This window comes from Crotalus tigris, unplaced genomic scaffold, assembly GCF_016545835.1.
Source record: "Crotalus tigris isolate CLP2741 ecotype Arizona unplaced genomic scaffold, ASM1654583v1 scf7180000023618.1514416, whole genome shotgun sequence".
Classification (NCBI taxonomy): domain Eukaryota; kingdom Metazoa; phylum Chordata; class Lepidosauria; order Squamata; family Viperidae; genus Crotalus; species Crotalus tigris.
The window spans coordinates 596839-622443 of record NW_024100082.1 but is presented as its reverse complement, the minus strand read 5'-3'; the positions used below and the strand labels follow the sequence as shown (position 1 = coordinate 622443).

At 35.2% G+C, this 25605-nt stretch overlaps 1 protein-coding gene across 2 annotated transcripts; it reads left to right on the top strand.

Annotated features, from left to right (window-relative positions):
- The first annotated feature begins 208 nt into the window (after positions 1–208).
- LOC120297443 (polymeric immunoglobulin receptor-like) lies at positions 209–25605 on the top strand. 2 transcript variants are annotated; one of them, XM_039320074.1, is made up of 9 exons: positions 209–428; positions 4589–4711; positions 6390–6725; positions 8915–9238; positions 10980–11085; positions 13068–13118; positions 15208–15323; positions 19655–19789; positions 20987–25605. In XM_039320074.1, exons 2-9 carry the CDS (start codon positions 4675–4677, stop codon positions 21046–21048), a joined length of 1167 nt encoding a protein of 388 aa, XP_039176008.1. In that variant the 5' UTR covers positions 209–428; positions 4589–4674; the 3' UTR covers positions 21049–25605. The 2 variants fall into 2 exon arrangements, with proteins under 2 accessions (XP_039176008.1, XP_039176009.1); XM_039320075.1 differs by lacking the exon at positions 13068–13118.

Genomic DNA, 25605 nt, shown 5'->3' with positions numbered 1-25605 from the left:
CTAAGTTGCTGACTTGTGAAATAAGTGCCAGTATATGTTACTGGGCTTAGATTTTTTAAAAAAAAATTCTGCAGCTTGTCTATTTTCAGGGGATTTTGTTTCATTATGATCTCAGGTCCTTCCTCTTCTTTTGAATCAAGAACTTCATTAGACTACAGACAGTGGTAATTGAGATATATAAAGCCAAAAGTCTGGCTTCCTCTTTTAAATAAGCAACTGTTTTCCTTTGTAGCCCAATTGCTGAAGAAGATATAGCATGAAACAGAGATTTTTCAATGGCTGGACTGAAATAAATTAGCCATATCTATAGTAAGAAAATATTTTGAAATGCAGCTGAAATTTTATAATTTTGTGGACTTCTAGGTCAGTGATGCAACTATCAAAGACAATATTTGGAAAATAAAGTTATGTGAAATAATCATTATTAGGTAAGTGAGAAAGCAATTTTTTTAAACTATATGAAAGGGAAATATCAAACAAGGATTTTTTTCTGAATAATGTCATGTTGAAATTACTGCAAAGTGGAATATGATAAATTATATTTAAAATGTATATTGTGTTTTATAAAACAGGTTTTTCCTAAAACTAGTAGTGTGTTGACAGCATGCCATACTGAATAGAATGAATTTTACTTCTGTGGTCACTTGCACAAGATTGCAACATAAGTGTATCTTAGACTTCTTGATCATAAGGATATTTATTTTAAGTAAACATGCATAAGATTACACTGATTAAGAAGACCACAGTAGTGGCCAAAATTGTGGAAGCCTTTTGGGAAAAGTGTATTTTTGAGGTTTGATGGCTAATAGCACCACTTTTTTTTTTTTTGGAGTAGTACCATAAAATTATATATCAATGGAAACATAACTTAATCAAGAATGTAATGCAACAAAGTTTGTTCAAATATCTGTACTGTATTCTATGAAAAGTTATAGCCAAATAACCAGAAAAAGGAAGCACAGTTTGCTTAGGTTGATATCAGGTAGCTTTCCTTCATCTAATTGTAGCCAATGAGCATGAGTGTTTAGAGAGCCAATCAGGTGTCATCTTGTTTTGGCAATGAGCCAATCAGATCATAGTAGGATTCAGTTATTGATGTCATGTATTGAAGTTGAGAGGAGGACATTTGTCAGTGTGTTATATGATTGCTATCAAGTTGGTTGGGGTTTTGTGTTCTTTCATTTAGTGAGCTTGTAAAATGTAATAAAATTAAAGTAATGGTGCAAAGAGTTGACTGGTTGCCCAGAAAGTGATGTAAAATAGTATTATTAAGTGAACAAGGCTACAGTTATAAAGAAATTAGAAGAAAAATTGGTGGAAACTTAACCAAAGGTAGCATTTCTACTGTACACTTTTTTTCCACAATTTTGGCCACTACTGTAACTATCTATTATGTTAATCTTACTAAGTATTACTTCATTAAAAGTAGCCACAAAAGTGAATCTCACATAGTAACTTTTGAAGAAGGAATCTTAACTTGAACAATAGTCTTAGATACTGTATGAACAAGCAAGTTTTGATGAACAAGGAGCACAATTATTTCTTGGAGACCAATGCCAGCAAAATGAATGGGGCTATTCCAGACATAAGAATGAGGCTTGTTTTGGGGATGCAAGTTTTTAATAATCCTGTTTGAAGATCTATCCTGCCAGTCTCTTTTTCCTTTTTCAACAAGGCACAAAATACTGCCAATTTTTAGCAATCACGGTCAAAGATAATTCCAAAGGTCACTAAAAGGGGACTTGGGGCAGGTTGTCCACTTTTGGCATAGGAAACCAGACAATTTTCCAGTTTCAATTCAAATTGATTGACTTAATAAAAGAAAAAGTTGGTTAGATTAGAATTAGGATTAGGCATTCCAGAGCCTCATTGCAACAGTCACTTTGGCCCTTTCTGAAAGTAAACTACCTTGATTATAGGATGACATCAAGTAAATAGGTTCAGCCATATGTGCTCAAACCAAGGACCCAATTTTATCAAGGCTATTTTTCAATATATTCAAAGTATTTATATGACATTCTGCTGTTTCCATTTTAAATGGGCAAACGAACTGGCACCCCTAAGCATATTTTTGGAAGGCTAGATAACTAAATAAATAAATTTGCCCTGGATATGTGCTGTGTTAGGATCTGACCCCATAGTTTTTAGTGTGTGCTCTAAATTACCCAACTCATTTATGCTTTATCAAAAAAGGAGAAAAATAGTGTGCAGATTTGCATTAGATTGTCATAGTAAGTATGGATATATTGTAAATTTAGAAATAATTATGACATTTTCATGGAATACAATTTATCTTATGATAGCAGCAAAGGTTGTATCAAGATGATTCCCAGATGTGTTCTGTAAATTGTTGAAGTAGACTGCCATGGCTCTTGCTTTCCCCTTTTAAATGGCCATGCTATCCATAGAAGACCAAGCTATGCTAGACAGAATTCCGGCCTGACAGAATGCTTGCATAAAAAAACTGGAACTAAACATGAGTTACTCTACTTGGCAAGGGGTTTTTCCATCACTGCCTACAACTTACCTCACCTTCCAATAAATAAGGGTTTCTTTCCTTAGAGATGAAAGGTAATACTAAATGGTTGCTCTTTGCATTTGAGACAAGGGCATATAGAAACATTAAAGAATTCTTAATTAATTTTTACAGGAAGATTAGGCCTTAGAGCAAATGGGGAGAGATTAATTTATATGGTAGAGAGCCTCAGGTCCAATTGAGCTATACAGGCTGGGTGTTAATATGTGCTGTACCTGGTCAAATATGAACTTTTGCTATGAATCATTACTTACTTTTAGAGAAAAGAGTTTGGATATGGAGCATAGCGAAACTGAGTTTTAACATGTGGGATTTGAGTTTGACTTGATTGAGACTGAAATGTAAAGCGTAACTGCACCCAATTTAGTCACCCAGAGAGAAGCAACCAAAGGACCCAGACCTGAATAAGATCATTTGTTTAAATAGCTCTGAGTTCGGGGGGGGGGGAATCTGACTGCATGGTTAATTGCTCTAGATCAGTGGTTCTCAACCTTTTTAATGCGGGTGACCCCAAGCGGTCATAAGTCGAGGACTACCCAACCAGTCATAAGTCGAGGACTACCCAACTAGTCGTAAGTCGAGGACTTTCCTGATCAGGAGTGCCGCGCATGCGTGGTGCCTCCCCCTGCGCCAGCCAAGGCGTAGCAGGCAAGCGGCAGAGATGGCGCAAGCCGACCACTGGCTGGGCCACCAGCTGGCCCAGCCCAAGGGAGGTAAGGCACCCGCCGGGCCCCACACACGCCAGCAACCATCCCTGTGCCCGCCGGCCTCCCACCTCCCACCCCTGGCCCTCTTTTACTTACATTTTTAGTAGTTGCTCAGCAGGGAGGGGTGGAAACTTCCAGACAGCTCGCCTTCACTGCAGACAACTTGCAGCACCGTTTGCAGAATGGGGCTTTTGGCGGGCTCAGCAGGGCAGAGACAGCCTGGACAATTCCTATTGGCTTTTGAATGCCAATAGAATTAGACTCTATTCGAGAGAGTCTATTCTATTGGTTTTCAAAAGCCAATACAATAAAAGGGAGTAGCACAGCTAAGGAAAAGGGGGAAAAATGGCGGACTGTGTTGTTTGGCGACCCCCATGAAATGGTCGTTCGACCCCAAATGGGGTCCCGACCCACAGGTTGAGAACCACTGCTCTAGATAATGTGCAGCCAAGCACTGGTTAGGAGAAATTGTTAGGCTGCTGGTAGGATTCAATATACTGTTGGACCAGCCATGGATTTCTAGAAATATATTAACTGCTCCTCTCTTTGTAAATTCAAATAAGCTCTTGTTTTCATATTAAGCTTATCTTGAGTATTTACTTATGTTCAGGAATTCAGTTTAGGAGAATTTGAAGCAAGAGCATCTTTTAGGAATACTTTAATAGCACTTTAAAAAAGAAATATTTCAATTCAGATGAAGATGTCCTGATGATTATAACATCTTGAACATAAATATTGTTTTCATTCATCTGTTGGCAATGTTGTTTAGAAGTTCTAGCAACAAAAAATAGGGACTGAAAGATGGATCTTACAAATGAATTTGAAGAATTTTTGGAAGAAAAAAACCCTTTGGGAAAACTACTTATTTCTGTAGAAAGCATTTAATTAAATGTCTCATAGCTTCTGTGTGAATGTCAAATACTGAATTCCACTGAATCTCTCTCTCCCTCCCTCCCCCCCCTCTCTCTCTCCCTCCCCCCCTCTCTCTCCCTCCCTCCCTCTCTCCCTCCCTCCTTCCCTCCCTCCCTCCCTCCCCCTCTCTCCCCTTAATGGTGTCAATAGGACTAAAAGGCACAGTGGGCGATGCAAAATGATGGATGGCAAAACCATTCCTTGGTTACAGACCAATATTTTTCTAATTTGGATGGAAATCTTTGTTTTTCAAAGCAGTATTAAACTTATTTTTGTATACTGTAGTTTTCATATAGTTTCTAATGTAAAGTGGCAGCAAATTTCAGAGGTTTCTGGGGATAGAGAAAAATTGAACTACCCGTCTTCAGAATGGGGCACCACTTCTTTTCTTTCTGATCTCTAATAAGTGAAATGATTTTTATATCTCTATCAGGTACTGCAAGACAGCCTGGAATCTGTTCTGTTTCTACCATTCAGTTCAGATATTTTTTTTCTTGACTATTTCTGAATTCAAGCAGGATGCTGATCATCTTTGTTTTGTTCACTGTGATACATGGTGAGTAGCCAGAACTTTTATTTCCTTAGCTTTTCTCTCACATGTTAGGAAAGAATGACACTAATGACCCAATCAATATTCATTCAGCCGTTAGATGTAGGATTCTTACAAATAGAGCGCTATCAAAAGGTACCAGGTATAATATATTCAGCCATTTTCTTCTTAACTGATTTTCACTGGAAGGGAAAATAAGGGAAGAACAAGTAAGGAAAAAAACCAAGATGACTCGTCTGGATAATTCTGTGAATAAGACAAGCTCATAGCATTCTTAAACAGCAATGGGGGAAAAGCAACTCCTAAACTAATTTTGGGAGTTCATTCTTTGTGAACCACTCAAGCTTTTACTTGTGTATTTATTTTTATTTATTTTCCACTTTTATTATTTTTGCAAATAACTCAAGGCAGCAAAATACACCTCCCTACTCCTATTTTCCCCACTTCAAGAACCAAATAAGGTAGGTGGGACTGGGCCAAGGTCACCTAGCTGGCTTTCATGGCTAAGGTGAGATTAGAACTCACAGTCACCTACTTTCTAGCATGGTGCCTTAATCACTAGACCAAACTGGTTAATTTATGGACTAAACAATTCCTTAATCAATATGGCTAATACATTGCTATTTCTAGAATCCACCTCAGCTTTTATTCTTCTTAAACCAGTTCCTATAAGTTTGAATGTTTATTTTACTATTAAATAAAATGGCTCTTAGATTTTTTCAGAAATTTATATTTACATTAAAGAATCTATAAATAAACTAAGATTTAGCAAACTATAATTTTTTCTGTTGGGTTTTTTCAAATAATTAAATATTTGCTAGTTGATTATCTTTTAATGTATTAGTTAGTAATGTTTAAATATGTATGCATATTACTATAATTTCTTGTAAAAGAAGTGTTGCAATAATATAAGATAGTCCCACTGACTCCAGTACTACTCCAGTACTTATTATCAAATGAAATTATAGGGCAATAAGTGTAATAAGCAACATGTGGCATAGACTAGAATTGTTACCCTTCTCCATCCTTTCCATTTTCTTTTCCAAAATTGACCAAGTAACTGTGGTTCAACCCATTTCAGCATTTCAGGAACATCCTGGATCTAATGATACATACAGTTTCTATTAATCAATAATCAAGATACATGGAAACTATATTGCATATAGATCACTAAGTTCAGAATACTGCCCAGAGATTGTTACAGCATTCCCAAAATGGTGATCCATTCAAAGTGATCCTTCTATAGTACCTTAATAAAGGAAGCTATGCCCTTCATGATAATTTTGCAAGGACATTGTTTACAATGAGAACTAATTAGTACAATGAGGACTAATAGTGACCTATTATGAGATTTCTCCAGCATAAATTGGGTTGGAAAAGAAACAGGATGATTATGTCATGAAGGACTGGGTTTAGCATAGTGTAAAACCATTTAGATGATCTTACGTTCTAAGTATTTTGGCTTTGAATAAATCATTTTCTCTAAGATCAAATAAACTGAAAATAAATATATGTACTATCAATTCATGATTACTAAGGGTTTATCTGATTAATTTATTAACTGGATCTGGGTTAAGATTATTAATTTTCTTTCAAATACTTTCTTGTAAATCTTGTATTTATCTTTCTCTTCTTTTTTTGGATAATGTGCTAACTGCATTCCTTCTTCTTTTCTTCCAAATAGTTTCAAGCACATTATATGGACCAAGGCTACTGATAAGTCATGTTGGTGGATCAGTGACAATCAAATGCTATTATGTAACCACATCAGTGAATAGACACGACAGAAAATTTTTGTGCAAGGAATCTCTACATATAAGCTGTCAAACTATCATTTCTAGCAATGCTTTCATTGATCAGAATTACAAAGAAAGAGTGTCAATGTACAACAACCCTCAGCAAGGGATTTTGCAAGTGACAATAAGAGAGCTGAAAAAGACAGATTCCAGTTATTATAGATGTGGCATTGGCAAGATATATAATGGTTTATATGCTAGAGTGAATTTAACAATTTTAGAAGGTCAGTAAATATTATAAATGTATTTTTCTCCAAAGAGTATGTGTACCCTATTGGTGGCTTATACTAAAATATTACAAAATCATGTAGTAATAATAGAGTTAGTACTACTAATATTTTTTGTTTAATAAACTTAATTTTGGATAAATATAGATGTCACTTGTTTCAAAGGTATAAAATAAGCAACTTATTGAGTAATAGTACTAACTCTGCCTTTTAAGAAATTATTTTATACAAAATTATAAATTCCTTTATACTCTTTGAACCAAGTGACATCCATATTTAACCATGTTTACATACTACTGATTGCAGTAGTAAAGTTACACATTTGGATTGTGTTTATGTGTATTGCTAGACTTTTGTAAGTCCAGTTCACAATGCTTCAAGGGATTTATTAAAAAAAAGCATAAAAGAAATGAAAAAAAACAGACCCAAGAAACTACAGACCAATCATCAAGACCTGGGAAGATTTTGGAAAAGATAATAAAAAAAACAGATTTGCGAACAACTAGAAGCAAATAAAGTTATAACCAGGAGCCTGCATGGGTTTGTCAAAAACAGATCATGCCAAACCAATCTTATTTTCATTCTTTGATAAAGTGACTAAATTAGTAGACCAGCAAAATGCTGTGGACATAGTATACTTAGACTTCAGTAAGGCATTTGACAAAGTAGACCACAACCTGCTGCTTAGTAAGCTAGAAAAAGGTGGGATAGACAACAAGATCAGATGGATCTGAGGCTGGCTGACAGATCATACTCAGTGAGTAGTCTTCAATGGTATTACATCCACCTGGAGAGAAGTAAGCAATTGGGTACCACAAGGTTCTGTCTTAGTCCCAGTACTCTTCAATATCTTTATTAATGACTTAGATGAGGCAATAGAAAGGGAATTCATCAAATTTGCAGATGACACCAAACTGGCAGAAATAGTCAACACCCTGTAAGACAAACTCAGGATCCAAAAAGATCTTGACAAACTTGAACAATGGGCCCTATCCAAATGAGTTTTAATGTGGAGAAAATCAAAATTTTACATTTAAGCAGGAAAAACCAAAGGTTTAAGTACAGCAACTGTGAGAGGGACATTGGAGTCCTAGTGAATAATCACTTGATTATCAGCCAGCAGTGTGCAGCAGCAGCCAAAAAAGAATGGGCAGAAATGACTGGGATGAGATAGTCCTTAAAAATGTAAAATTAAATGTGACAGTATGTTACTAATAAAGTTATTAAAAAGATATATTGAGGTTATCACAGTCTGGTAATGATGGGCATAAAACCAGATCACAAAGGGAGTCTGTTAATTTTATTTATTTATTTGAATTTATTAGCTCAATATTTGAATGTATTAAGTCATTACTAATGAGTTTGCCTGAGTGGTTAGAAGCACTGATAACAAATAAATTATAATGACTTATATTGCAAGATTGGGAAGTTATCATGTGATTTATTAAGGAATAGATAGATTTATCTTTAGGGCTTTGTTTTGAACAAACCAGAACTGAACAGGATCAAACATTTAAGTCTGGGGGCAATAAAAAACAAAAAAACCCCTCAGATGGCATTGAGATAAGATTCTGTAATGTTTGATTTAGTTCACAACATTTTCTGGCAGAAACAATGAATTAATGCACTTTGTGAACTATTGAACTAATTAAACTAGGTGCAAATTGGAAAAACAAACAAACAAACAAACAAATAAAAGAGATGTTGCTCTGGTGTTATCTTACTTGACTGATCTTAAATAATAATTGTTCATCTATCTCCAAGCTCATGTCTTTTTGATATTCCAATTTGAGTAATCTGGGAATGATCAAAATGATCAAAATCCAAACTATCTGATTGAAACTGAAGCAGTTTGACATAGCTAAACATCTCTGATATCTGGTCCCCAAAGTGCAAGTCTTTAGAATGATTTAAATTAATGGTATTTGTTCAAAGCCCAGACTCTGAAAAAATGTTAAAAGAGTTTCTGTGACTGATTAGCAATTAATAGTGTTAGGCATACTAATTTATTTGTTCCTCTTGCTTTGCATTTGGAATGTATAACTGGAATTGTTTTGTTGCTATCTGTCCTGCCTTTGACTTTGTTTTAGCAAATAAAGTACTTAAATACTCTTTGAACTAGTTGCTTTAGGCTGATAGAAAAATTAATACATAATCAGCTCTGATGGCTTATTTTCTCCAAACAGGCCAGTATTTGCCCAAATCCCCTCAAATTGTTTGGGGTAAGCTGACTGGATCAGTGGAGCTCCAATGTCCATCTGAAACTCCCATGCTGGAAATGAAGACATTCTTGTGCAAGATGACCCGTACTGGTTGTTTTCCCATAGTGGGCAAAAGCAAGAATAGACAGCACAGTCATCAAATTATTATGACAAATGGAAATAGTTCAAGAACTTTCAGTGTTACTATAAATGGTTTGAAAAGACAAGACTCTGGAGTCTATGTATGTGGGACAAGAAAATTGGACAAGAATGCAAGTGTAAAAACCATACAACTGCAGGTTGTGGAGGGTAAGCCTTAACAGAAAAACTGTAAAAGCTAATTGTGGCCTCACAAAAGAAAACTGCAAAGGAGCAGAATTAAAATAAATGAAGAAAGGAAACTGATTCTTCATTGTACAATCCCTTATTCTTATCCAATTTTCTGACTCCATGCTGTTGGCTCCAGGCAAATATGTTATTCTAATTATCACCCATCAGCTTAAATTGAGGGTGCACCTGGGCATAAGCTTCTTCTTGCTCTTCCTTGGAAGTACATTCTCAACTAGCATGTTCCCCATGATGATTTTCCTCATTCTTTGGAAGGAAGTTAAAGTGGTTGACTCTCTCTGCTCATTGGACAAATCGTCCTACCAATATCTTTGTTCTTTTTGACTTTTTATGTCTCACTTTTACCACCACCATCTCTCATTTCAACCCTTTTGTATACTATTCTTTCATGTTTCATTTGGTAGATTTCCTGCAGTTTTGTGACTGGTTGAGAGCAGAGCTGAGCCACAACTCCTAAAATGACCATCAGCTGTTTGGTATCTTATGGCATGGCAATGGTAACAGTGGAACTGTCAGAGCTGGTTGTAATGCATATATATCAACAAAGAACAGCCTGTACTTGATTTAAATTAATGTTAAGTAGCTTGAGCATTCTGTAGTTCTATTTGTCTACACTTAATAGATGCATCAAGCCATTTTCTTTTGTTCAGATTATCTGTTAGCTCAAGATAGTCAAGGGCTTATGCTTGCAATAATAGTTTTTTTCGTACTCATAATTCAGACAAAATTCCATTATTAAATGAAGCTGCTTCCCAAAATATGGAATCATATGCGAATTTGAAAAAAGTCTGTTTACCTGTAATTCCTTGAAAATGTGTAGACTTAATACTAACTTCCCAAAATCTCTTCTGACTATAATTTGCCTGAGGGGATTATCAAATTCAGCATAGTATAACTTGTCAAGACATATAGCTTTCCTTATCTTAAAGGCCCATCTAAAATTCAGAAATGATAAAACTGTTGAATTTGACCTTTTTTCCTGTGGTAACTTTGCATTTTTTTTAACAAAATAGGAAAAAAGAAAACTTTCAAAATAAATTTCCCAAAAGAAAAATCTTTCTATATATAAATATGGTTATTAGAATTATCCTTTGTCTGTAAAAATGGCAAAACATCCAATTATGTGAGATTCTACTTGCAGTCCTGTTAATGTTGTTTAACTAGCATTAACTTTTGTACAGTTGATGGCAGTGTAGAATGTTTACATGTTCGTTAAAACAAGAGCTGAAAATCACTGGTAAAGTACATGCTTTGTAGGCAAGAAGTTAGAGGCTAACAGGATTAGGGCTATCTTAATCTCCAGAGAGTGCATTCTGCCACAGAGAAGTCATGATTCTGGGATCCAACAAGATCATGTTATTTAATGGAAGGGACTTAGATCACACTTTCCTTGTTGGATCTGGTGGACAAGTAAAGACGACGGGAGATAGGCAGACCTGTAAATAGCCTTTGCATAGTGTTTATCATATTCCTCTACCACTGCTTTTTCTAGAACAAAAGATAAGAATTAGAAGGCCCCTTAGATGTTTCCAACATTTATTCCTGTCGGCTGCAATTCTGATATGTTTCTAACAATTCCAAATAATGTTACTCAGATGGAAGGGTGGTTTTTAATATATAAAAAACAAGGAAGTTTTCACTTTGATTCAGAAACATTTTGAATTTGAAGCTATAACATTATTTTATTTTATTTTTAAAACAGAATCAGTTTTCTCTAATATCTTAAATGATACCCAAACTATATATGAATCACAGACTACACCTTCGTACTGGCATGTGACATCTACAGATGAAGTCTACAAAAAAAGGTATAGTTAATGAACACAGATGGTTTCTAGTTAAAACATTTTCCATTCATTAGTGATAAGAATTGCTTTTGAAAAGTAAGCTTCAAACATTTTATCACAAGTTTTCTCCAAACTAGACATCCCTAACCAGGATCCTTTGAAAAATAAGATCCAGGAAAAAATAAGAAACTGGATTGAATAGCATAAGAAAGAGCTGAACCCAAATACAGAAACATATTATTTAAGTGCTTCCCACACTGGTGTAACTAAATACTTGGATTTGGACTCAATTTATTTCTATTTTTTCAAGTAGGCCTGTTCAGAGCATGGCTGTCTGAATACCACCCAAAGTTCTGAGGTTTAGTTTGTGCTACTTTTAAAATTCAGCTTCATAATCAACCATGCTGACCTGTCTTGTATATTTTAATATTCTCCTGAAATATATACCAGATATAGTCAGGGATAAGCAAAGAATTTTAGTTGTCAAAATACGCCTAAAATAAGAGTATATATACTCAAGTATATACTGTAATACTTGTTTAAAGTACTCATATTTCCCATATATGTCTGCAAGTAAGTCCATCCTCAATTTTTTATCAAAAATATCATGAAAATATGGGTGGTATATTTTTTATATTTTAGTTAAAAATTTGAAAGTCAGGTTTCCCACAGATGGCCTTATACACCAATATATTAAGTACTAATATTTTATAGCATGTTACTAGAATATACCAGCAGGATGAATATACTAGCATTACTGGAATACAGTAGCATTACTGGAATATACAAACAGGGGGAAAATGCATTAAACTTTGGAATTCATATATCTATTCTCTCAAACAACTTAACCAAAAACCATACTTGTTCATATCATATCTAAGAAAAAATTGGAAATAATTCTTGGGTTGTAATTAATTAATTAATTAAAGATGAGCCAGTAGATGGCACTCCTTTCTTATGTCTTATTATATTGGTGGAGATGTACATTTCAGTTAGAAAACAAAATGTGGTTTCTGCTACAAGATAAGCAAAAAGTAGATAATCTGTATCATCATCTTACCATCCAGTTTATTTTCCCAATAAGTATACACAAATTTCTTAACCATAAACTTGGATGGTTGATTGGATGGTTCAAGAAAGACTTTTAACAGTGGAATATGCCAATCTCTGAACAGGTTTTTCTGCTGAGGAACAATGCATCATTTTGCACTACTTCTTGTGAAGTAGGCTACTTCTTTGGTTTCTTTTATCACTCTGAAAGCAGAGTTTGACTCAATTCCTCATGAGTGGTTTTGGCAAAAATTAGTAGCTACCTCTACTGATTGCATGTTTGGGCAATTAGTAAAAAAAATGGTGTAGAGCAGGGATTCCCAACCCCTGGTCCGTGGATCAGTACTGGGCGTGGCATGCCAGCAACCAGTCCGCACAAACAAGCAAAGCCCCATCCACGGGATGCAGGCAGCACACAAAACCATGCACCCTCCAGTCCGTGGAAAAATATCTTTCCACAGAACCGGTCCCTGATGCCCAAAAGGTTGGGGGCCCCTGGTTTAGGGTCTCCTGCTTGGGCAGGGGGTTGGACTAGATGACCTACAATGTCCCTTCCAACTCTATTCTACTCCACTCCACTCCACTTCACTTCACTCCACTCTACTCTATTTATGATGTTGCGTGAAGGTACTGCAAAGCAAATCCAATACTCAAATAGTGAAAAATGGTCTGACCTTATTCCAATTTCTAACAGTTGAAAAGGGTTCTCCCATTCCCATTATTTAATTTTATATCAATGGTATTCATTATTCAGGCATTTAATAAAGCTGAATTCCACTCCCCTTTCCTTGGCCCGAAAAAAAAAATCTCCATTCTGCTATATGCTAATGATGGGTAATCTTCTGTGTATCTCAAGTAGAGTTGCACCACAAGCTTCACACAGTAGCTTCCTATTGCCAACCTAAAATACTAGAAATTAATAATGCTCTAACCAAGATGTGTTCACACTGCAGCACACTAATCATCCCCACAGTTGGAAGATCAACAGCAATTGAACTGAGCAGGTAAAGGCCTTTAAATATCTTGGCATTTATTTCCAGTAATCTTCTTCCTTGAAGCTTCACTCCTCAGATCTTTCTCTGCATGCCTAAAAAGTCTACAATGCAATAATTGCATATTTAACATGAAGAGCAACAAACACATCCTTGCAGTAATTAAGAGTTTTAAAGCTAAGGTGCTATACCTTCCTATGATCAAACCAATTAGCAGTTCCCATATCATTCAAAGGTAATTTTTGATCAGTTAAGTAATCTTTGTTTTGATTCTAACAATCACTATAAAAATAGTTGTAAAAACAGGCCTGGTCCTGTGGGTGCCTCAACTTACCACCATCACAATGTGTGATAGAAATCCTGGCCCCAATTGTGGTTGTAAGTCAAGGACTAGCTATACTGGAAACAGAGGGAATAAAAAAATGAAATATGAATGTTATTTGGCTTAAATGTGGCCCAAATCCAATCAATTCTGGGAGGCTTATAACGCATGACCATAATATGTAATGCTTTCATTTTTTTCTCTGTTTCAAATGAATAGGTTCACCCAACAACTACATCGTTTGCTTAATTACTGCTCTTAAAAGGGCAAAAAATTATTTCTGATCACATCAACTTACAACCATAAATTCAGATTCAATTATAGTTGTAAGTTAAGGATTAGCCCAAAGCCTGAAAGAAGAGTCAGGCATTTAAAGTCCTCCAAAATGCCATCAGGTGCATAAACTGAGATAAAAAATAACCGTTCCTCCAATTAAATAAAAAATATTGCCCTTTCTGGGGGAACCACATTTCAGAGCATTGGCATCTTGCCAGAAAAGGCACACTACCTAGATCCCTATAGATGGCACTGCTTAATCAAAGATGTGCCAAAGCTGTGCCTGTTGGATCAAGGTGACTAGATTAACACCACAAGAAAAGTCCATCAAATCAAATCAAATCAACCTTTATTGTTAAAGTACAACATGCACTGTACTAGGTGATGTAGGTGATGTAGGACCTCATAAATCATACTCTAATCCTCTAATCACATTCTAATCCTCTAATCAGGTTCAAAAGCAAACTAGCAACCAATGTAAGGTAGTTCATTTAATAGGGGTGTCACAGGCCCATTGCTTTTCACAATGCTGCATTCTGGAACAGTTTTCCAGAGGTTTCCAGGTGGTCTTAACTCACCAGTTATAATTTCTATTCTCTTGCTCGAAGAGGTAACCACTTATTCCCCCCCTCAAAAAATAGAATGAAGAGGCACAGATACAGTTCTTAAAAGCCAGAGCATTCAATATTATCATCTACATTTTTCCTCAGTGCTACGTGGAATCATCATGATTGATAAAGAGTCCTCTGCATCAGGAGAACAGTTAAATTTTCTGATGGTTGGTAGTACGCTAAATGTACAATAGACATTTTAACAGCATATGTGATAAATTTTTAACATGTATTTAAGTCCTTTTATGATCAAGATGCCAATTCTCCTCTTATACAGTATTTGGCCAATTTCCACATACTTCAAGAAGGTTTCAAAATATCAATAGATATGGCTTACAGAAGTCATTTGGTTCCTTCCTTGCCTTATTAACTATTTCAGGCTTTTCTTCTAACTTTTGATTATTTTTATATGTCTTAATCTGGACTATTTATTTATTAATTTTATTTGCTGTCCATCTTGCCCCAAAGCAACTGTGGTGGCTTATATAGTTAAAAGCAATTAACAATGCAAATCTATATAGCAATAAAATGATAAGTTAAGGTAAACAGATGGGGAGGGAAGGAACAAGGTGTTCAGAGGGTAAGGTGGGATCTGCTATTGGTCCATCAACCACCTCCAGCATTAAACCCCCCTTTGGGCCCCCAAGCCAACTGACCAAGGTTTTCAGGCCCTTACAGAAGGTCAGGAGGGCAGAAGCCAATCTCATCCAGGGGACAGGTAAGATGTTCCAAAGGGCAGGAGCCACAGCAGAGAAGACTCTTCTCCTGGACCCCACCAGCTGAAATTCCTTGTCTGACAGGATTGATGCATTGTTATGGCTGGACTATGAATAAATAAACTCCAAATTCTGGTAAAGGATCTTCTGGACCTTTATAATTTATCTTTTTTCAGATCTTCATACAGTGAACAAAATCTATTGGCAATTGCGATACCAGTTCCTGTTCTACTTCTACTTTTTGCTGTCACAGTTATTTTGATTCTTCTTAAACTAAGACAAAGGAAGACTGGTAAGTAAAATCATAAATTATTGTTGGAGCCTTCAAACTAAATTTTTAAATGAAGGACAAAACATGGATATAGCACCATCTACAGCAAACCATAATTATTTTAAAATGTGAATATATACTGTGTTGTTTTCATATAAATGCCACCATTATATACTTTCAGCTAAATGAAAGTATAAAAGCTGCAGCATTTATATGACAATGCCATTATGCATGTTTTATCATTTGTCTTCCTTGGTCCCTGCAGACTTCCATGCTTATTTACAGTAACACCATAGTATTGCAGATCAGCCAATTATTTAACATGTAGTGTAGGTTTAACTTAAGTAATAAGGTCAACAAATATATTGCCGAAATAAGAAAAATCCCACAATAATAAATATCAAAAAGATAATGTCTATGAGGCATAGGCAACAACAGACCAGAAAATAATTTTCCAAATATTTGGTAGAATAAGATGGACCTTATTCTTGAAAAACAAGAATTTTCATTGGCAGAAAGAATAACATGGATCATATAAGGGAATACATAGAATGCAGAATTTACAAAGAGTCTGTTCTTCATGGGCATCATTCTCACCTCATCCAGAGCATCACTAATCCAAAATCTCTGTCCCTGAGACTGGTTGCAGTGGTGAAAGTATTAACAATAATATTATGGATTTGACTACATGGGACTTTCACAATCAATATTACAACAATAGCTTGATTTTAAGTTCAAAAAGAGCTGGTGATTGATGCAATTTTTTCAATAATTGCACAATATGTTCTGGGCAGTTGGCAACAATAAGTTACTTACAATCACATTTCTGATCAATGGAGTTTCCGAAGTATCTTCAATAACAGTCCTTCACCTAGCATTACAGAATTCTAATGTAGAAGTTACCAAATTATAAATAATAATTCTAAAATCCCCAAACAGCAGGCCTTTTAGTCAAAGAAAGGGAACAGAGGAGAGGTGAAGAAAGGAGAAGAGAAGAGAAGAGAAGAGAAGAGAAGAGAAGAGAAGAGAAGAGAAGAGAAGAGAAGAGAAGAGAAGAGAAGAGAAGAGATTTTGGAGTCATGGCGTTCATAGATGTGATCCTCCAAATTGCATAAAATTATGATGCATTTAAGTATTCTTAGTAACTGCACCCATTCAATATTCTAGGCAAACCAAGTTCTTAGTTGAATAGGCAGAGCACCTACATCCATGTTTGCCAAATCAATAACACAAGACCAGAGTCAATATTGTCCTTAATTTAGAAAAGTTCTAAATCATTTTGAAGCTTTCTATAAGAGGGAGGGAAATATTTTGAATTAATTTTCACTGTTAAATACTCAAAAGTCAAGCTCATGTGAAGTATTTCTTCTCTTTTATATGAAATAACTACTTAAGTATTAGTTTCATTACATTTAGTAAGCTCTAGGAGTTTTTGATTTGACATACAGGGTTCAAAAGTTTGTTTTTGGTATGTCATATTTATTTCATTACTTCTAAGTAATAATGAAGTAGTAATCTCACAATGTTACCATTCTACATGGAGATGTATAACATGTGATGTCTTGAACAAACAATAAATTGACTAGTCTCAGACTAGGTGACTTAGGCCAATTTTTCTGAATAACAGAAGGGACTCTTTAAACTTCTTACATTTATGGAATTTTGTATTTTGGGCACAATTGTAACTAATCCCACAGATGCTACTCTTTAAATCTTTTCTTTTTGTTTTCTACAAGAGTTGGAAAATAAAGGGATGTCAATGTTTTTAAAACAGTCAGGAAAGAAATTTGAAAGCTGTTTATAAGTTTATATGTTTAGTTTAATGAAATTGGTGGTATACAGATTTTTTTTAATAAAGTTTTTATTGAGTACAAAGAAAAAAAAGGACCAAAAACATTGAACATGGCAAATTGTCTTTTGACCGACATCTCAGTCCATATTGTACATTAATTACATATAATATATCTGTGTACAAACTGTACATTTCTGGTCTCTATCTTAACTTGTCTCTTTATTTGTGACCTCCATTTTCCCCCCTCCATTTATAAAATTTATTCCATATTCGATAAAATTCTCTTTCTTCCTGATTTTTTAATCTTTTAGTTATCCTATCTAGTTCTGCGTAATACATAATTTTCTTTATTAGTACTTCCTCACTCGGTACTTCCATTGCTTTCCACTTTTGAGCAAATAATATCCTTGCCACAGTAACCACGTGAATAATTAAATATGTGTCCTCTTTATTTACATTTTTCTCTAGTATTCCTAATAGTAATGCTTCAGGTTTATATAGAATGTTTGCCTACTCATTTCTATTGCCCATTCCCAGACCATATGCCAATACACCTGTGCTTCTCTACAAGTCCACCATACATGAAAAAGGTGCCCTTTTCTTTTTTACATTTCCAACACATAGATGAATATCCATTATACATTTTGGCTAATCTGGCTGGAGGGAGATGCCATCTGTAAACCATTTTATACAGGTTTTCTTTATATGATGTTGCCAATGTGATTTTGTTATTTCTCTCCCATACTTGCTGCCATTGATCCATATTTATATTATATCCTAGATCAATTGCCCATGTCACCATTGTTTCTTTAACCTGCTCCTCATATAGCTTATGTTCCAACAGGTGTTTATAAATATTCTTTATTTGTTTTTTCTCCGGGCCTAGCAGTATTTTATTTAACCCCATATCTTGTCTGTTAATACCCCATTCTTGCTTATCCTTCATGTATCTTGCTTGTATCTGGAGATAAGACCACCACTCCATGTCTATTCCTTGTTGTTTTAGCTCTTGTTTTTGTTTTAAATAACCTTCTTCTGTCAAGATGTCTTTATATATAATAGCCTTGTCTTTCCTATACAGATTGGGATATGTGACTGCCTCCAATGACGATAGCCAAGCCAGAATCTTTGTGTAATATTGATGTTTAACTATATTCCAGCTTTTTATTAATTCTTGCCGAACCTTATGTCTTAAAAAATATTGGTGGCTTCTGCTTTGCCCCATCCATATGTGAGCATGCCAACCCTGCTGGAGGTCATAACCCTCTAAATGTAAACATCTTTTATTTTCTAAGGTTATCCAGTATCTAATCCATGTTAGGGCCACTGCTTGGTAATATAGCTCCCAATCTGGGAAACCTAAACCTCCCCTCTCTTTGGCATCCTGTAATGCCTTTAATTTTATTCTTGCCTTCTAACTGGACCACACCAATTCTAAGGTTAATTTATTCAGCTCCTTGAAAAATTTCTTATCTAATTGAATTGGGATATTCTGAAACAGGAATATCATTTTAGGTAAAATGTTCATTTTCACTGCAGCAATTTTCCCAAGAAATGAAAGATGCAAATTTTTCCAACGGTCTAAATCTACTTTTATATTCTTTACCAATTTGCCATAATTGTCTTCTTTAATTGATGAGCAGCATGCTGAAATAACTATCCCTAAATATTTTAATTTGGAAACGACTTGTATTGGTGGTATACAGATTTGATGGACCAATCAGTTCTCTAGGTCTGAAATCAGACCTTGCTTTTTTATTTCAATCATAAATCTTAAAAAAAGCTTTTCACTGACCAAAGGATCACAATCTAAATTATGTAAAGGTGACCAAGGCATGAGTGACCATGAGCAAGGCCTCCCGGTCCAGGAAAGGGCACAATTGGCACACTAGATGAATCTGTACAAAAGCTTCCTAGCCACAGCTGCCACCTGTTCCTTGAGCAGGAACTATGAGTCCAGAAGCACCCTCAAGCTGTGCACCAGCTCAATTTGGAGAAGTACCATACAGTGCAAAGTCAAAGATGGAATATCATTTAGACCTGGCTAAAAACAGGGAACTACTCTATCTTGCCAGACTATCAGACCACTCTGTAATGTAATGTACATATACAGGCCTATATAGATACAAGCCTGCATATATATATAAGCCTAGATTGTCCTGTTTAATTGTAGACACCTGATATTTTAGAACAAAAGCTACATTTGCAAGCATATATATACTTAGGTACTGCCTTTATTAGATATATTTTTACTGCCAGGTTTGGCAAAAATGGATATTTCCAAAGAGTATGGATATTCCAAATGGATATTTCCAAAGACATACATGGTATATCTGGGCACAGACATATCTGTATTGGTACATGTGTGAATGTGTGTGTGTGTGTGTGTGTGTATATATATATATATATATATATATATATATATATATATATATATATATATATATATATATGCATATATATGGTTTGCTCCCACATTTCAACAAGAAATCAGTAATTCTATTATGTTATATCAATGCTTAATGGATAAAAATGTAAGGATCTGTTTTCTTTTTTAAAGCATCACTTAACATTCTTTCAAAAAGTCCTGAAGGAGAAATGCCATCGACTAGTCAAAAATGTTTGGAGGAACATACCCAAAATGATAATAGAAATTCAGCAAATGAAGATGAGTGTGCTTTAAATTCTGATGAAGGTACAATATTTTACCTCTCTGACTCAAAAGTCCTTTATTTGATTCATACAAATAGCCAGTGCTTTTTTTGTAAAAAAAAAAAAAAAGGTGCCAGAACTCACACACGTCATACAACCCGCCTTGCCTACCCTACAAGGTTCCATCCCAAAAAGGTGTCGGAACCCTGCAAATAGCAATAATTTTGACTCTCAAATTCCCTTCAAATTTCATTCCTTATCAAATAGATCTATTGTAGCTGGGTTGCAAAATCTGGCCTACTTGGAAACAAAAAGATAACATGACCCTTTTTTTGTCATCTAGTAAGTCATCTGGAGTTTGCAAGATATGGTATGCTTGTCTTTGGATACAAGTGAATTTAGGCTGCAGCAACTTATCAGAATCAAGCATTCTGATGCCTATCAGCTGTTTTGGACAATAAATTCCATAACCAATGAAAGTTAAGGCCTCTGAAGAGCATTAAATTGTCTATTCATTAGTTAAATGAGACATCTTCAATAGTACTTAGGTTCTTGAGAAGAACTCAATGCATATGAAGACTAACACCAACTGTGACTTCACATTGTTGTGAACAGATGATAATATTTTTCTTCTCAATAATTCTTATGGTTTTGTATTTACCCTCCTTGTATGAACTTTTGCAATAATAGTAATTCTGTTATTGGCAATATAAATATTTTATGCTGAATGGATCCTATAGCACAGCCATGGCCTTACTTATCTTCTGTTCATATAAAGTTCAAATAAATAATAATATTTGTAGATCAGAGTTGAAATGAGTGGTACTCTCTGAGCTTGATTGTTTTCTTTTAGATATTTCATTACCCAAACTAGGTAACATCATCAGTACTAGTGCAAGAAAACAACCAAGCTCAGAGTGCACCAAGGTCCCCCAAGGTAAAGTTCAAAGTGAAAAAAAAAATTGAGACTTTAAGATGGTATAGTTTACAGTTTTTAAAAAACTAGTAAGCACATATTTGTCAGCTAAGACAGTAAGGTTATATAATTAAAATATAAAGTTTCAGAAAATAGTCTTTTTTTAAAAAAATCTAAAATATTACATAGGATAGGAATTTCCATCATCAAGTTTTCTTTTCTGTCAATTTTGTGTAAAGACAATTATTCTAAAAGACTTATAGGATATCATAGGATACTTCAGAGGATATCAAACTAATTGCTGTCTTTTTTATTCTCTTTTAGCAAAGGCCACAGTTACTATCTATTGTTTGGTCAATCCTGAAGACTCCAGTAAAAATGACTGACTGCCTTCAAAATATCTTTGCTCATATTACATAGAGAACCTATGGAGATACCTGTTAGATTATGCAGATACAGTTACCACTTTGTATTAGCTTCTTTCTCCACCTTATTTTGTAATGTAATCTCTTCCCATGTCCACTTTACTGGAATGAAATTTGCTAAGATTTAGCAGTATGCTTAGGAATCTGGGAGTAATGGCGGAATGAGTAACAACCATGTCACAATGTCATTGTGCCTAATGATGTGACTTTCTTAATTGCAATAGTCTTCAAAATGGGAATAATGCTAATTACATAATCATATCATTTGTGTGACAATGTCATGATGCACTGAGACTTCCCCTTGAAAACAGGCAACTAGACAGACAACTAGCTTGCATCACTAAAGGTTCAAATAATCACCAGGAGGCACAAATTCAGTCCCACAAATTACAGTGATTGTAGATCAGCATTTACTGGATGCCATCTTAGTTTTATTAAAGGGCACTTAGATATCTGATATAGGCTGTTCCAGTGCAGCAGCTGGCAGTATAGGAGCTGCTGGTTATAATTACCCCAGTGTTCCCAGTTCCTAAAGTTACTCATTTTCTTTTCTTAAATTATTGTGTTGTCTCATGAGTAAGATGATCATTTATCTTGCTCATTCAAAAAGAAGGGCTTAATTGACCCTCAGTTTAATTTCCATTGTGAGAACTTGCTGTGCTAGAAGCTTTTTTGGATATAACATCCAGTAGTTATTTTATACAACAGTGTTCTTTTATGTTCTTGATCAACTTGAGGGTTTTAGTACATTTTACATTCATAACCAAAATTGCCATTTACCTAATCTCCATCTTGTAGTATAATTAGACATAATACATTTGTCTGTATGATAGAAAGCAGGTGTAGCTACAAAGCTCTGCTGTAACATATTTGCCTATGTGCATGTGTGTATTTAAAATTATAAATACACATATATAGATGTAACGTGTGCGCCTGTAGAAATATGTAAAACCTACCTAGCTTAAACTGATTTGGAATTTAGTAATGATGGTAACCGTATTAAATAGTAATAACAATAAAAACAATAATTGTTTTTTTAAAAAAATAATGCTTTGAGGCTTCTAAGAGATGTCTAACACTGTATGCATCTCTCTCTCTCTCTCTCTCTCTCTCTCTCTCTCTCTCTCTCTCTCACACACACACACACACACACACACATAATTACACACCAGAGGTCTACATTTATTCACACTATGCTAAATTAAGCCAATTTTTTTTCAAAGAAAGACAGACAGTTCTTGATTGCAATTTGCTACAGTCTCTTAATTTCTCAAATTGCTGGCATATTAATAGTTGTTTCCTGGTAATTCAATTTCAAAGAGTAATAGCAGTTATTGAAATCTGAATTTGTAGCTTGAAGTCCTAGCCCTCATGATAAGAACTCATAATTAGTTTACAACTCACCATAAATCAGCTGCCAAGCAATAAGTCAACATTTTTCTCTTCAGATTGCCGCATAAATGAAGTGTCCAATCTAAAGAGCTAAACTAAATAGTTCAGGAAGATTACAGTGACACTTTAGTAAAGTGCAGCCTTGGGCACAATTCTTCTGATAATATTTAATGGCAAAGAAACAAATAATTCTGCAACTGTGGTTATGTACTCCAGGGGACTTTGGTCTTCTCTGTGTGGTAAATAGTATAGGCTAGACGTCTTCAAACCTGGTCCTTTTAAGACTTGTGGTATTGTTGCAGGATGTAACCTGTTCTAAGTAAAGCTGCCTTTTGTAATTGACTGATGATTTTGTCAATGCCAATGGTATTCAAATGATGCTCCAGATGCTCCAAGATACCTATTACTATGGGTTCTATCTTTGCTTTCTTTTGCCACAGTTGTTTTAGTTCTATTAACAGGTCTTTGTATTTTGTGATTTTCCCCAGTTCTTTGTCTTCTATTCTTTTCGCTATTTCCAGGTATTGCAATATCCATTATCCAAACTTTTTTTTTCTTATCAACATGATTATGCCTGCAGTGTTGTATGGCAGATGCTTGTCTGTTTGAATTCTAAAGTTCTAGAACACATTTTCTTTATTTTCTTTTTTTTTTTGTCTATTTGTGATCCCACCAGTTCTTGCTTGCCAGTCCAAAGTCCAGTGCAAAATCCATATATTTGGACAATGTTAAGTAGTGATTCTATTTCAAATCATCAATGTAGAGGGGCTGGCAGATGTTTTTTATGTTTGATAGCCATGTCTGACTTCTTCTGTATCATTGACAGAGGAATCAATGTCATGACAAACAGTAGTGGTGATAGTGAATTTCCCTGAAAGATTCCTATCTTGATATTAACCTCTCCCAATATATTTTACCATTGACTAGCAGTTGTGCCTTCTATTATGCTATTGGTCTTTTCACAAAGCTTCAGATGTTTTTACTGACTCCTATTATTTTTAGGTTCTTGATTATCTAGTCATGTGGCAGGGAGTCAGATACCTCCTTGTAATCAATTAAGCTACATTCAAGTTGGTCTTTCTTTTCTTACAGTTTTCCAAAATCATTTTGTCAATTAAGAACCGATCTTTTATTCCTCTGCTGTTTCTTTCTGCTTTGGTGGAAATAACTTGTTTTCAACTGGATGCTGTTGGACTGCCTCTACTACCATACTAGTTAGCAATTTTAATGTTGGTAATCAGGTAATTGGCCAGTAGCTACTTGGTGCTGCCCCCTTTGTTGGATCTTTCATTATCAGGTAGATTTTGCCAGATGTTAATCAATCTTCAATTTCAGTTCCTTGCTATATATTGTTAAAGTGCTTGGAAATGAGTGAGTGCAGACTGGCCAGATGATTCAACCAAATATTATGCAGTTCATTTTCATGTGGCGCTGACCAGTTCTTGATCTTCCTTGCCCTTTTCTCTATCATTTCTGTTGTTATTAGAAGTTCTTTCATTTCAACTTTTTTCCCTTCTCCACTTCCATTATCCAAGCTGCATTCTTGTTGTATTTCTTTGTATTGTTCTATATTGTGCCCAGAACTGCACTGTTTTTTTCTTGTCAGATGTTGGATGGTTTGTTGCAGTCACTCCATTAATGAATTGGTAAAAACTTTTCTGATTAGACTAAAATGGGAGACTCTGGCTGAAAGGTGCAATTCAAGCTTTGTACCTGCCTATTTTCTTAGCTACGGCTGTTATTTCCTGCTTTACTGTTTCCAGGACTTACTTGATCTCCCTTGTCTCTTGTTGTTATTTCTGGATTGGATATTATTTAGTCTTTCCTTCCTTTTCAGCTTTTCTTGCCCAGTCTTCCATTTTAGTGGTGGTACATAGTTTAGGTTTTTTTCTTGTTATTGGTTGCTTTTGTATCCAAGATTTTCAGTTATAACTGCAGCTGTGTTGTACATCACTTGGTTTGTTTCTTGCAGTGAGCTATTGCTTATATTTGATATTACAATATTGGCATATTTTAATACTTTGGCTAACTGGTTTTTTTTGTTTTTGTTTAAAGCAGATTACTTCATTCTGTTACTTTTGTGCTGTTCTAGATGCTCAGTTATTCTTCATTTCAGTTCCTCTTATTTTTCAATTGCAGGACTTTGTTCTTTCTGAGGAGAAGGTAGAGGAGAAGCTGCTTTGTTTGGGAATGAGAATGATTCATTAGCAATGCTGGCTTTCTCTATTACCAACTCCTCATTTTCCTCTTCTGTCTGAGCTACGTCTAGCAAGACTTCAGGGTTTATTACACTGGGCAGACCTTTGCAATTCTTCTAATTCTATTTCTGTAAATACTTTATTTCATATTATAAATTGTATTGATATGCTAGTCCCTGCCCTATTATTATTGATTCTGGATGTAGTTCTTCTAGAACTGGTGCATTCTTTTCCAATATCCTCTTCTCACTGGTCTTGATTTGTAATAGCAAATTGTTATTTGTTTTTTGTTTTCAGTCTTTGTATATTTGCGATGGGTAAGCAATTCTTCTTTCAATAGTCCTGCAGCTCCTGCTCCTGATTGCTCAGCTAATAGTCCTGAGTCCTATAGCCCACTTGTCACCTGATGTCCAAGATCTCCAACACTGACCACAGTCCTAGTTGACCCAAGCAAGGATTGATACAGTCTAATTTTCTGTAAGTTATATGTCCCCATACTGTTTACAGGAGAGACACACTCCATCTGGATCCTCAGATGGGACCTGTCCAGTATGGTTGAATCTCTGGGATAGCTCTCACCTTCCTCAGAGCATGCAAGGTCCACGAGCATGTGCTTCACTAGAGGATTATATTTTTTATCCCATCTTTTTTATCCCACACTTTTATATCTATAACTCAAGGCAGCAAACATACCTACTCCTGCCTACTATTTTCCAACAATAACTCTGGGAATTGAGTGGGGCTGAGAGAGAGTGATAACCCAGTGACCCAGCTGGATTTCATATTTAAGGGAGGCCTTGAATGAAATCCCCTGCTTTCTAGGCCAGCACCTTAACTATTACACCTATAATATCTTTTTATATAGTAAGCTGTTTTTTTTAAAAAGGGGGGGGGGAGATGATCACATCTGTTTGAAGTGTTCATTAAA